Source organism: Neopsephotus bourkii, unplaced genomic scaffold (assembly GCF_033783945.1).
Source record: "Neopsephotus bourkii isolate Nb327-2 ecotype Australia unplaced genomic scaffold, CSIRO-AGI_Nbou_v1 NB_1060, whole genome shotgun sequence".
In the NCBI taxonomy this organism is placed as follows: domain Eukaryota; kingdom Metazoa; phylum Chordata; class Aves; order Psittaciformes; family Psittacidae; genus Neopsephotus; species Neopsephotus bourkii.
Genome location: NW_026901548.1, coordinates 974,737 through 987,871, shown reverse-complemented (window position 1 = coordinate 987,871; position 13,135 = coordinate 974,737). Strand labels below are relative to the sequence as shown.

The 13,135-nt window shown below is 64.3% G+C and overlaps 2 protein-coding genes and 1 pseudogene across 4 annotated transcripts in view; 1 reads left to right on the top strand and 2 right to left on the bottom strand.

The window, feature by feature from the left end:
* Window positions 1-13,135, bottom strand: part of RTEL1 (regulator of telomere elongation helicase 1) — a 363,295-nt gene that overhangs the window by 349,704 nt on the left and 456 nt on the right. The window lies entirely within an intron of this gene.
* LOC133216520 (uncharacterized) lies at window positions 1,373-12,626 on the top strand (annotated as a pseudogene).
* On the bottom strand, window positions 3,870-6,163 carry SOX12 (SRY-box transcription factor 12). Its single transcript, XM_061361442.1, has 2 exons — window positions 4,237-6,163; window positions 3,870-4,132 (listed from the first exon to the last, which is right to left on the bottom strand). Exon 1 carries the CDS (start codon window positions 5,105-5,107, stop codon window positions 4,253-4,255), a length of 855 nt encoding a protein of 284 aa, XP_061217426.1. The 5' UTR covers window positions 5,108-6,163; the 3' UTR covers window positions 3,870-4,132; window positions 4,237-4,252.

The following is a 13,135-nucleotide window of genomic DNA, read 5'->3' as shown; positions in this document are numbered from 1 at the left end:
TCGGGCCTCCCATCAGGCCACCCGCAGCCACCCAATCGGCGGCCATGGGGAAGGAGGAGCAGGGCTGGGGGGGGGCCGAGGGGCCGCTGCCGTGTGGGGATGCGGGGACACGGCCCCCCCTGCACCTGCCCCGCGTTGGGAAGTGCCTGCCCGAAGGAGGGTGACTGGGGACCAGGACCCCTCTGGTGCTGAGCAAAGCCCTGCACTGGGGAGGCCGTGCAGGGGGGATGCTCTGCTCGTGCCCTGCCTGTGCCTAGGGCTGGGATGTTCGTCACTGCCTCCATGGACCATCAGGGTGGGTCTTGGATGCGGGGGTCCAGGGGGGGCCCAGCCTGGTGCTGACAGCGTTTGGTGGGGAGGGGCTTGTCACCATGGGGACCACCTGCCCCAGTGCATCCCTGGTACTGGTGCCTCCTGCCCTGGGCTGCCCTCACCCTGCATCCCCCCCGGTGTCCCCATATAGGCTCACCCTGCCCACACCCCCGCCTGCTCCCTGCTTACCTCTGGGAGGGCAGAGGCCTTAGAGCATCCTTCTCTTTTCCAGGTCTCTACTATCCTTGTGTCCAGAGGGCTCCCATGGTGTCATCCCCAGCTTCGGCACAGCCCTGGCACTGTCCTTGTCCCTGGGATGGGGGGGCTGTGCCGGGCAGATGCTGCTGGTAGAGCCGATGGGATGCTGTGTGCAGGCACTGCGTGCCTCGGAGCCAGGCCGGTGCCGGTGTGTGCATGGGCCTGTGCCGAGGGCAGGAGGCAGCAGTGATGGATGGTGTCAGACCGGACCCATCAGCCCCTTGCTCTGGGTGGTGACCTGGGGCAGGAGCCTGATGCCATGGCCAGGGGCTGCTGTGAGCCGGTGCTGGGGCATCGCTGTCCCCATGGCTTTGGGACCGGTGCTGGATGCTGGGCCCGTGTGGCTGTGCAGCCATCCCCCACCCTGGTCCCCAGCATCACCCGGGTGCAGGGCGGTGGTACCCAGGGATGCTCCAGGCTCCCCTGTTGCCATGGTAACAACCATGGGCGGGGCTGGGGGATGCAGTGATGCAAGCAGTGTGTGCCCCCGTGGCCCCCCCTCCCTCCCGGGCCCTCCTGCAGGGCTGGATTAACACCCGACCCCCCCCGGGGGCCATAGGGCTGTGTGTGCACAGAGCAGGCACAGCACACACATGTGCAGGCGTGCACAGAGCACATCCATGTGCACACACCCCCGTGTGCTGTGCATCCACACACATGCACGGCTGCACACACGCGTTGCGCGCCAAACGGGTGCTTACACACATGTAAGGAGACGCACACGCATGCACATACGTGGGGTTGATGAGGGTGAACCCGCCCCAGGGGATGATCCATGGGGAACCCATGGGGTGGTAGCTGAATGGGAGCACCTCATCCCTCCGGGACCCCACATCCTCCCTTGGGAATCCTGCATCCCCCCCTCCCGGAGGTGGCGCAGGAGGAGCGGCAGCCGCGGGGCTCAGACCAACACACTTTATTCCATAGTCACAACAGCCAGGACAGCCGGGAGCCGAGCTGGGCAGAGCCGGAGCCGGGGCTGCCCTCGCCTCAGGTCCCGTTTCTCCATGACAACACCTACAGGTTCCTTCACTACCACGAACACGACAAAGGTGACCCCGAGCGCTGGCGCCCGTGCGGGGGCTGCGCCGGGGCCCCACCGGCTCCGGGAGCCCCCCGGCCCCTTCGGCCGCCGCCGGGGCGGCTCCTTCCTGAGAGAGGTTTGGTTTCTTCTTATTATTAACTCGTATCACCGTTCATTATCACCGTGATTCGCTTTGTCTCTGGTGGGGGCGGCTCTCGCAGGCGCGAGTGCCGGGTAGCACCGGGTAGCACCGGGTAGCACCGGGTAGCACCGGGTAGCACCGGGGAGGGGGCCGCACGCTGGGGGGGGTCTCTAAGCACTACAACCACACGGCACAGACAATCCACCACTGTCCACGACGGATCTCCCCTGACAAAGACACCCAGCGAGGCTCGAGGAGGGGGCAAGGACCGGGAGGGGATGGGATGGGGATGGGGATGGGGAGGAAGCGGATGCTGTTGTGCTTGTGGCCGGGGAAAGGGGGGGGGGAGCCCCGGCTCTTGGCTCCGGTTCTGGTGCTGACCCAGAACCTGCTCCTGAGGAAACGTTTTGCCTGATAGTCCGTGGAGGGAGCGCCCGGCCCACGGGTGATGCTCGGCACGGAGGGACCCCAACAGGACCAGGAGATGCAGCCCCGGCAAAGCAAGCGAGTGATGCGAGACCCTCACCGCGGCCTCAGGCCCTGCCGGTACTTGGGGGCTTTGGCTTCCCCATGGATGGGGATGGAGGGCGGGAGGCTCCGAAGCGGGGCGGCCACGTGCCCTGAGAAGGCACCGAGGTGCTGGTCGAGATCTGTGCACATTGGGGGGGGTCCCCCAAACCCGGCTCATGCAGGGATGGGGCTCGGGGTGCTCCTGGTATGGGGCTGCCCAGGGGGTGGGAAGGCAGAGCCCCCCCCCCGGCTTTAGCATCACGCCTGGCCCGGCGCTGATTTGGCTTTTCCATGTGGGGGGGATCTGGGTCCGGTGGGGAACGGCCCGGGATGGGGGAGCAGGGATGGGGACACGCTCTATACGGGGAACACGTGTGTGATGCGTGACAGCCGCCTGGCACCACAGGCTGGCGCCGCACCGGGGACACACACACAGAGCTACCGCTACACACCGACACATCTACCATGCTGGGGGGGCTGCGGGGACCCCAAGGCCGCCCGGGAGGGGGGACATGGAGCATCCCTGTGAAGGGGCCTGTGCCAAGGCATCAGGGCAGGTCCCTGCTCCGAGCTGCACTGCGGGGCACCAGGACCCTGGAAGGGGGGTGATGCCCTTCCCATGGTCACGGCAGCCCCATAGCAATGGGCAGCTTGTGACTGGAGGAGCTGCAGCCTCTAAACAGGGATGCAGAGACCCTGGTACCCTTGGAAGGGTCAGAGGGGCTCCTGCACCCCCGGACACTCAAGGCAGTGGGGGACCTCAAAGGCTGCTTCTAGCAGAGATCCCCACTGACCCCAGGGCAGCTCCTCCGGGCGCTGCTGGCCATGGCCATGGCCATGTCCCCAGGGCTGGCACTTGGGGTGCCCGGGGTCCTCCCCAGCCCCACACACAGAGCACAGCCCTAACCCAGAGCCGCAGCGGCCGAGCCGGAGCTGCAGCCACAGCCACGTGCTCCCGGCAGCGGGAGGAGGCGGCTCGGTGCGGGATGGAGCCATTGGGAAAAGCAAAGACAAACCCGGCCGGAGGAGCCGATCCTGCTGGGATGCCTTTGCTGCCGTGGTGCCATGTGGAGCCAGCCCCATGCTGGAGCATCACCCACGGCACTGGCATCGGCGGCTGCTGCTCTGGGCCCTGTTCAGGTGGATGCTTAAGGCAGAATCCCAGCCCCATTCCCTCTGCCACGTTGGCACCATCGCTCGCTGCAGCCGAGCACAGTGGGACTCCCTGCACCGGCCAAAGCGGAGCGTGTCCCGCATGGGCACCGGCTCCAAGGCCAGGATGGGGGCTGGCTGCCTTAGGAAGGGCTTGGTTCCAGCTGGAATTCGGGGTGGCTCCGGGCTCAGCCTCCTCGGCACAACCGCCCGGCGAGAGGAACAACACAGCCTCCCGCACCACGTGCGCATCACGTGCGCCCAACTTCGCTCTTCCCAAAGCGAGCGGCCGGGAGCGTGCGATCCCATGGGATACGGAACCCCCACAGCCGGGGACACCCAGGGAATGGGGTGGCGGGCGGGGAGGGCTCAGTGGGGCTCTGCCTCCATCCATCCATCCATCCATCCATCCATCCATCCATCCCCAGGGGATGCCTCAGGGAGGAGGAAATTGAAGCCGTGCTTGACGGAATCGGCCATTCCCTAAGGGATGGGGAGGATGGGATGGGCGCCGAGGGCCGGTGTGGGCACTCCAGCTGCTGGAGAGTGGGAGGGAATGGCTGGTGGGGATGGGAGCAGCCATGGGAAGGGGCCGGGCCCTGGCAATGGAACCCCGATGAGAGGTGAGCAGCCACACGCCCGGGCTGGACGGGCAGACGAGGAGCGGGTGTGTGCCGGGGGTGGGTGAGCGGGAGCTCTGCCTTCCAGCGCCTTCAAGGCAAAATCCCTGATTCCTGCATGTAAACAGCTGGTTTCGGTTCTTATTTTATCGCTATGACCTGATCGGGGGAGCAGTGGGGAAGGGGGGGGGGGGCAAACCAAGAAACGGGGGTGTTACCTGCAGAGCACGGGACTCAGTAGGTAAAGACCAAGTCCGAGATGCTGGACATGAGCCAGTCCCCCGCTATCATCTCCGTCACCTCGGGCGTGCAATAGTCCGGGAACTCGAAGTGCGAGGAGCCTCCCCGCGGGAAGAGGTCGTGGTCCTTGTCCAGGACGGACCAGTCCAGGGCAGCACCGGTGGCACCGGGGGGAGCCCGCCCCGGCACGACCCCCAGCGCCTCCTCCTCCTCCTCCTCCTCCTCCGGCTCCTCATCGGAGGAGCTGAAGGAGGAGGGAGGGGACGCGGCCGACATGGGAGAGGGGGACCCGCTCTGCGGGGAGCTCCCCGGCGCGGGGCTGGGGGGCGCGGGGGGCTCCTGGGCGCCGGGTGCCGCGGGGCTGTCCTCGGGGGGCAGCTCCGGTGCTGGCTCCGGTGGCTCCAGCGCGGGTTTGCTGGGCTGCCTGCGGCCGGCGGAGACGCGGCCCAGCACCGAGGGCTTGATCTTCACCGGGAGCCGCGGGCGGGACGCGCCGGTGCCCACTTTGCCCTTTTTCCGCGGGCGGTACTTGTAGTCGGGGTAATCGGCCATGTGCTTGAGGCGCAGGCGCTCGGCCTCCTTCACAAAGGGGATCTTCTCGGAGTCGTGCAGGAGCTGCCAGCGCCGGCCGAGGCGCTTGGAGATCTCGGCGTTGTGCATGTCGGGCCACTGGTCCATGATCTTGCGGCGCTCGTGCTGGGACCACACCATGAAGGCGTTCATCGGCCGCTTGATGTGCCCGCTCGGGGTCTTGCACCACGCCGGTTCGGCATCGCGGGAGGGCAGCGGGGCACAGGGCTCCCGCCGAGCCTCCGCGCCCCGGCCCCGCGCCCCGCGCTGCTGCACCATGCCGGGCCCCGGGACCCCCCCGCCGCCGCCTTCTCCTCCTCCTCCTCCTCTTCCTCCCCGCCCGCCGCCGCCGCCTCCCCGCCCGCCGCTACGCGCCGCGCCGCGCCGCCCCCATTGTGCGGAGCGGGCGGCGGCGGCAGGGCGGGGCGCCGGGGGCCGCACCGGGGCCCGGGGGCTCACGGCGGAGGCGGCTCCGCCGGGGCGGCGGCTGCTGAGATGCTCCGGGAGGGCCCCGGGCCGGGCCAGCGGTTTTCGGCTTAGGGATGCTCGGCAGCGGTGCGGTCCCGGGATGCTCCGGGATGCTTTGTACCGGTGCGGGGATGCTCAGGGATGTTCTACCGGTCAAAGGATGCTCCTCGCCGCCCCAGGGATGCTCTGCACCGGTTCGAGGCTGCTCCGGGATGTTCCGCCCCGCCCTGGTGATGGTTCCCCGGTGAAGTCTGTGGATGCTCCCATCGGGGAGGCTGCGGCGGGTCCGAGCCAGGGGGTGCTCGGGGGCGGTGCGGGCAGCCCGGGAGCCACACGCCCCCCGGTGCCGCTCTTATAGCCGGCGCCGCTCCGCCCCCGGTAAACACCGCCGCGCCGGTTCTGTCAATGGGAGGCACCGCCTCCCCCCGGCCCATTGGCCGCGGGGCGGGGGGGAAATCCAGCCCCGCCAATGGGCGCCCTCCGGAGCGGGGTTGCTGGAGAGAATGGCAGGGCGGCACGCCCCGGTGCCCCCCGGTGCCCCCCGGTACTGTCGGTAACGCCCGCCGGCAACGCCCGGTGCCCCTCCTGGAGCAGCACCCCCGCTCCCATCACACGAGCATCCCACTACCCCGGCCTGGGCACCCCGGTACCCCCCTGTGGCCTCCGGTACCCTGCCGGGTTTGCTCCAGCTACTGCCAATACCCGCTGCTCCCCCGTGCGGGCACCCCGGCGCCTCCCACACCCGTGTGTGTGTATCCCCGGTGCCCCCACACCTCCCGGGCGCTGCATTCCGGCCCGGGCGCTCTGAGCATCCCCCGGTTGCCGCTTTAGACCCCGTCACTGCCGGTCCACGGGGCTCAACCCCGGTACCCCGGCCCGGGTCACTCCCATAGGGGCTCATGCCTTCACCGGCACCGGGGGGATGAGGATGCGCTGCCCGGTGCCACGAGTGGGACCTCGTCCCCCGCGGCGCGGCCCCGCCCGGCCCCGCCCCTCCCGGTCAGGCCACGCCCCCCCTCGGGCGGCACCAATGGCGCGGCGGCGGCGGCCCGTGTTGCCCCGGAGACCGCGGGCTGCCCTCGAGGGGCCGCGCCCATTGGCTGCTCTCGTGGCGCGCGAGCCCGCCGCAGGGCGTGCGCCCATTGGCTGCGCCCCGCCGGCAGTTGCTGTGGTAACAGGGCCCCGGGGCCGCCGCCTGCACCGGGTACCGGGGCCTGCACCGGGCACCGGGGCCTGCACCGGGGCCTGCCGTCTCTGCCGGCCCGGCTCTGCATCCCCCTGGTACCCCGGGAACAACACACGGCCCTTCCCAGCATCCTCCCCATTGCGCGGGGCCTGCGGGCGGTGCCCCCCTGAGCCGTTCCCTCCCGGTGCGCCCGGAGGCCCTGGACACGTGGCTCCCGTGGGACCGTGGGCACCCGCTCTGCCGTTCCTCGTGACCCACGGGGCTCCGCGCAGGGCGGGCTCGGGCACCCGGACCCCGGCCCTGTGGCTCCTGCGCTCCCTCCCTGCGGAGCCGGGGCGGGGCCGGCAGGGGGCGCCGCTTCCCGGGAGCGCGCTCCCCGCCCGCTGTCGCCATGGAGACCGGGGCCAGGACACCGGTACCCGGGGTACGGGGGAGCCCCGGGGCCGTCCCGAAGGGGGCTCCCCGGCGGTTACGGGGGTCCCAATGGGACAAAGGAGCGGAGCGGGGGGCTCGGTTTATCCTCCCCTAGAGGGCACAAGCAGGAGGACGCCCCACGGCACACGGGGGGCAGTGGAGATGGGGCTCAATAAAGGTGCCCGAACCCAGGGGTGCTGCTGCCTCTCTGCTGTATGGACACCGCAGGGCTTCTCCATGGGGACAGGCAGAGCTGGGGGGCTCGGGCTCCTCAGGGCGTGGGGCTTTTCCCATGCAGAGCCTGCAGGGAGGTGGAGGCACAGAGCCCAGAGCCGAGCATCATGGAAGAGGTGAGGAGAACAGCGAGCCCCTTGCTCCCTGGGGTCCAGGGCACGTCCTAGGTTGACACCATTCCCCACACGCCTGCAGCACCGTGCCTGTGAGCGCTGCACCCCAAACAGGCCTGGGGTTTGCTGCTCCATGCTGGTTAAGGGGCACCTGGAAGCCCCAAAGGAGCAGTGGGTGTCGTTGTGGGTCAGCTCCGAGAGGTCTCTGCTCACAAAGCTCCTCTGACTCCTTGTCTTTCCTGTGCTGCTGTCGGGCTGAGTTTAGGATTACAGCAAAGAGCAGAAGGCAGCAGCAGAGGAGAAGGAAACCTCCAGGCCAAGGGTTGACTTGGCCACCATTCACTGCTAAGAACAAGAAGAAAGGCAAGAAGAACAAGGCAGGTTGGGAGAGATTCCCTTGCACCCTGCCCTGCTGCCCCTGCCTTTACCCAGTGCTCGCTGCTGAGGGATGTTCATCAAAGGCCACAGAAAGAAAACTACCCAAAGGGAGATGCTGAGAGCCAAGAGGGAGGAGTGGCAAAGGCCAGGGAGAGCTTTGCAGGCTCAGCTCCTGCGCTGTCACTGCCAGTGGCTTTTCCTGGGGCTGCAGAAGGTTTGAGTTCAGCTCTTTACGTTTCCCTCTGCCGCCTCTATGAGAGAGCAGCTGCAAGGTTGAATCTGGGCCTATCCTGGGCTGCACCCAAAGGAGTGTGACCAGCAGGTCCAAGGAGGTGATGCTGCCCCTCTGCTCTGCTCATGTAAGACCTCACCTGGAGCATTGTGTGCAGTTCTGGTGTCCTCAACATAAAAAGGACATGGAACTGTTGGAACAAGTCCAGAGGAGGCCACGAGGATGCTCAGGGGCTGGAGCAGCTCCTGTATGGAGACAGGATGAGAAAGTTGGGGCTGTTCAGCCTGGAGAAGAGAAGCTGATGGAGACCTCAGAGCAGCTTCCAGTATCTGAAGGGGGGCTATAGGGATGCTGGGGATGGACTCTTCATTAGGGACTGTAGTGACAGGACAAGGGGTAATGGGTTAAAACTGAAACAGGGGGAGTTTAGATTGGATATAAGGAGGAAATTCTTCCCTGTGAGGGTGGTGAGGCACTGGAATGGGTGCCCAGGGAGGTTGTGAATGCTCCATCCCTGGCAGTGTTCAAGGCCAGGTTGGACAGAGCCTTGGCTGACATGGTTCAGTGCGAGGTGTCCCTGCCCATGGCAGGGGTTGGAACTGGATGATCTTCAGGTCCTTTCCAACCCGAGCTATTTTATGGTTCTATGACTCTAAATAAGCCCAGGCCTGGGTTTGTTTCTGTTTCCCAGCTGCATTTACACTGAGTAAAAAACCACTTTTGCTTTCAGAGCCGTCATCATTCCAAGGGAAATCCCTGAAGGAATTAGCCCTCAGGAAGGCTGAACTAGCAAACACCTTGAAAGAGACCCGAATCACCACAGGATGTGCCCCACATCTGAGGCAGCAGAGCCGGGGGCTGCCCCCGGGAGCCTCTGCAGCCCACTCCCCCCTGCAAACTGGAGGATGCTTCTTTCTTAATCCACTGGAGGTGGTTGCTCTGCTCTGCTTCATGCTGCTGGCATCCAACCCTTGTATTATCGATCAAGGACAAGAGAAACCAAGAGAGAGCCCAGCCTGAAGCAGAGGAAAGGATGAGATGCAGGAAATGTGACCTGCTAGAAAGGGGCTGTTGGTATCAGATGGTCTTGGTCTAGCAAAGAGGAGGTTGAGGACCTGACCACAGCCTTTAGTAGGTGGAAGATCATAGAACCATAGAATGGTTGGGGTTGGAAGGGGCCTTAAAGATGGTTATAATAACAGTTAGACTAAAGATGGTTATAATAAAGGTTAGGAGGCTGTGATCCTGCAGTAAGGAATGGGGAGCAGGGTTGGGGGGGCAGTCAGAGTGCCTCAGCAGTGAGGCTGCTCTTCCCATGGGACAGGAACAGCCCAGGCAGGCAGAGGATGCTGTGAAAGCTTGGGGCAGGTGAGGAGGGTGGAATCCACATCATTTTAATCCACAGATTCCTGCAGGATGGGACCAGTCAAAGAAAGATGCCATTGAGAAGCTGAAGCAGTGCAGTGCCCAACTGGCAATGGCTAACTGGGGAAGGAGATCCAGGACACTGATGACAGCACGGGCAGGTAACCCAGGCACCTGCTGCAGCAGGATGAGGCGTTCCAGGTGAGGCTTTAGGGTTGATCCATAGGTCCAGTCCAGCAGAATCCCTCCTCAGTGCTGCAGCAGGATCAGCACTGCCCTTCCCTGCACTGCAGCATCCCCAGTGCCGGGGAGAGCTCTCTGGTACCCAGAGACGCTGTGAGGTGCTCGTGTTTTGTGCCTGTGTTTTAAAGCTGTGAGAGCACCCGAGCTGGCCCAAGGAACAGCAGTCACCCTTTAACAGCCCAAATCCATCCATCCATAACGTGCCCAGCTCCAACCAGCACCAGCTGGCCCCAGTAACGGGCTCCTGTGTGCTGCTGAGGGGAAGGTGCAGGGGGAGGTCTCAGAGCTCTGTGGAATGAGCAGGGGGGCGAAGGCAGCGGTGCAGACCTGCAGTCAAAACCAGCTGCAAACAGCAAAGGCAAAGCTGCAGGAAATGGCAAAAGCAATGGCAAAGAATCTGGAGCGTGAGTTGCGAAACGCGGTCGGTGCAGCCCCGTTACCTCGGCTCCTGGGGTTACAGACGCTGTGTTGATCTTACAAATGTCAAACAATTCCATATCTGAACACGGATCCCAGTTCCCTGTGAGGAGGATCCTCCCGGCAGCGGGTCCGGAGGGGGGGGAGCAGGAACAGACACCTCCTTGGCAGCTCTTTGCACATCCCCATGGGGCAGGACCTGGTTTGGGTGCTCTGGCCTGGGGGGCCGTTGCTGCTTCCCCCCGGGTGTGTAACCCCTGCAGAGAGAAGGGCTCGGGGCTTGGCAGCTCAGAGGTGAAGCTCTGCAGCCCTCAGTGACCAGTTTCTGTTCTCATCCCAAGCAGAGCTCCAGCAGGAGCTGGGGGACATCACAGCAACGGTGCAGGGTCTCCAGGAGCAGCTCAGGGTCCTAGGCCCTGCACCGATGGGCACTATCCGGAACAAGCTGCCAATGCTTCTGCAGCACAGCATCCAGAGAGTGAAGCAGCAGCAGAAGGTGCTGAGACCTCCCCTTCCCTGCAGCATCGCATCTCTCTTCTGGGCTTCCCTTTGTGCAAGGGGAGATACCAGAGGTGCAGATGGGGAGAGTGAGGAGCAATGGAGCTCCTCCAGGCCCCTGTGCTCACACTGACTCCCACTCTGTTTCCTCTCCCTGAGGGAACGGGCAGGCTCACAAGGAGCTTCACTGCCCAGGCAGATCTGCCCCACTTCTCTGGTGGCTGATAATTCCCGAGTGGATGCTGGGAGTGATCCCCATTGCCAGCGTGCGCTGGTCCTGGATGTGAGGATTCCAGCGCACAGGGAGAATCCTCATGCAGTGTTGATGGGAACCATCAGCAGCGCTGCCAGCTCGGTCACGGGAACCCCGGGCTCTCCTCCCTGGGGACAGAGCCAGGCAGGCCAGCAGCCCGCTGGGACACGCTGCGTTCCACCCCATCCTTGTCAGGCTGAGGGCCCCTTGTCCCCAGGATGGGTGACAGAAACCCCTAGGGTTGTGGACCTACCGAGGGGCTTTGCCTCTCGCTGTTGCTCTTTGCTGCCCAGGGGGCAAAGGTGTTTAAACCTGGAGGGTGCCGCAGCCCCCGAGCAGAGGCTGTGAGCAGGACAATGTGCACATGTGGGTTATTTACAGCGGCTGCCATACAAACTGTTCCTGGCACAGAGGCGCCTGGTAACAGTCACTCCTGTCCAGCCTCTGCTGCTGCTGCAGGTACCGGCCCCTCGGCTCCCTGCGCACGCATGGGGCTTGTTTTGGGGTGAAATTACCCTGGGATGAGCAGCGAAGTGGGAGTGATGCAGGAGGGGCTGACCCCCTCCCTACGGCCTGGGTTTTAGCTGGAGGCCAGGTAGGGCTGTGGGCACACGGGTCACAGCAGGAGGGTGTCAGGATCACATCGCGCAGGGGGAGGCGGTGGAGCAGCAGAACTCGGGAGTTTTCTGATTTAAACCCAAAATGACATAAAAAAATAAAGGAATTACTTCTCCTGCACAGCTGGGGGGGGGCTGGGACAAGAGTTAAAAATAGGTTAAAAATAGCAGGAAGGCCCAAGTGGAAAGTTTCTGTAACATCACAAGTCAGGCATTCGGTGCTTACCCGCCCTGACAGCCGGAGCCGGTGCCAGCGCCCTCTGCAGCCCTCAGCCCTTTCCCACTGACCTCCGGCAGCTTCTCACAGGGCTCCACCAGCTCCCGTTAACCCTTAGGGTCCAGACACGGGATTTGCTTCTCAAAGGGGAAAATCAGACGGAAGCTGCCCTTGATCTGGGAGTGTTTGGGATGTGCAGGAGCACGGGGCCCTTTCTGCCCTCCCTGGGTCCCTGTGTCCCCATCCCCGGCTGCATCTCAGCTTCCCCTCGTTGCAATCCTCTTGCTCCAAAGAGCCATGGGTGGGTTTCAGCCGCAGCCTCTGGCCCTGCACTGGAACCCTCTGGATGCACCGTGTGTCCTGGATGGGACAGAGATGGATGAGCAGAGCTCGGAGCCAGCCCAGCTCCCTGCACATGGCCTGTCTCTGCGAGAAAGCAGATGTACCTGCTGCTCCCAACGGCTCCCTGCTGCTCTTTGTCCATTGGGATTGACACTGAGGGAGGCTCCCTTCATTCCTTTTCCCTCTCGGAGCCCTGGGGTTAAGCCTGGCTCTGCTTCTCTGTTAAGCAGCGAGTTCACAGCCTGCCTTGCAAAGGGCTTGGTTGCAAGTATGGCTGCAAGACCAGTACATAGAGCAGGCCTTGGGCTTGGCACTGGTTTCCTTCCCAGGCAGAGGAGTCAGTACCTGGGGCATACCATGATGAGTGCTCTGGAAAGCAAAGTGGTGCTGGGGCACAACAACCATCGTCTGGTTTTAAAGTGGTTTTTTCCCTGCTCCTCCCTGCTTCCTTTGTTCTGTGTCCCAGAACAAGCACCTGGGCCATCCCCATTGAAAACCAGTCCTGGACACCGGAAACACTGGGAAGGCAGAACAGCAAATGCGAGGCAGGATTCCCTTCACCTGGGACAGGATGTCTCTGAGCCCAAATCCATCACCCCCTCCTGCCTGGGCCATGCACAAGCTTCTCCTCCTCATCATCACACCCATCATGGCTTATTCCCACTCCTTACTTTGTCCCTCCTGTCACCAGGTGCATGATGAACACTGAGGTGGTCCTCAGCATCCCCACCGAGAAGAAGCCACTCCTCTGCTGTCACCAGGCTTTGCTCTCAGGTCCCTCACCGAGTGCTCAGTGCACCCAGGCTCCAATGCCCTGCTGAGCTGCTCAGCACCTCCCTTGCCACCAGTGCTGCACCCCAGCCCCGCTCAGGGGCACTCTCTGCTGTGGATTCAAGGTGCAATGAAGGTGTTGCCATCATTCCTGTGCTGTGCTCATGGCTGCGGTCCCTCGGAAGGTGAATGGGGCGAGCCCTGGGAGCAGAGCTACTGGGGAAGGGTCAAAGCCAAAGGTGCCTCCCCATTGCTATGCTCTGCCCGTGAAGGGTGTCCTGGGACTGCCCCTGCTCCGGGCCAGGCACTGGGCTCAAATCGAACCAGCTCTGGTTCTTGCCCTTGCCAAGCCAGCCTCTGGCTGTACCTTCCCTCACTGGCGCTACAGACCCAAGGCTGGTTCCGGTCCGAAGGCGGCTCCCCGGGACTGAGGGGATGCGCCCCGAGGGATCCAACCGTTCTGTGGCACCGGGAGCCCCACGGGGAGCTCCGGGAGCAGGCAGGGGACCGGGGCCGCTGCGGGCCGGGCTGTGACCGGCGGGGGAGGGACCGGCCGCGG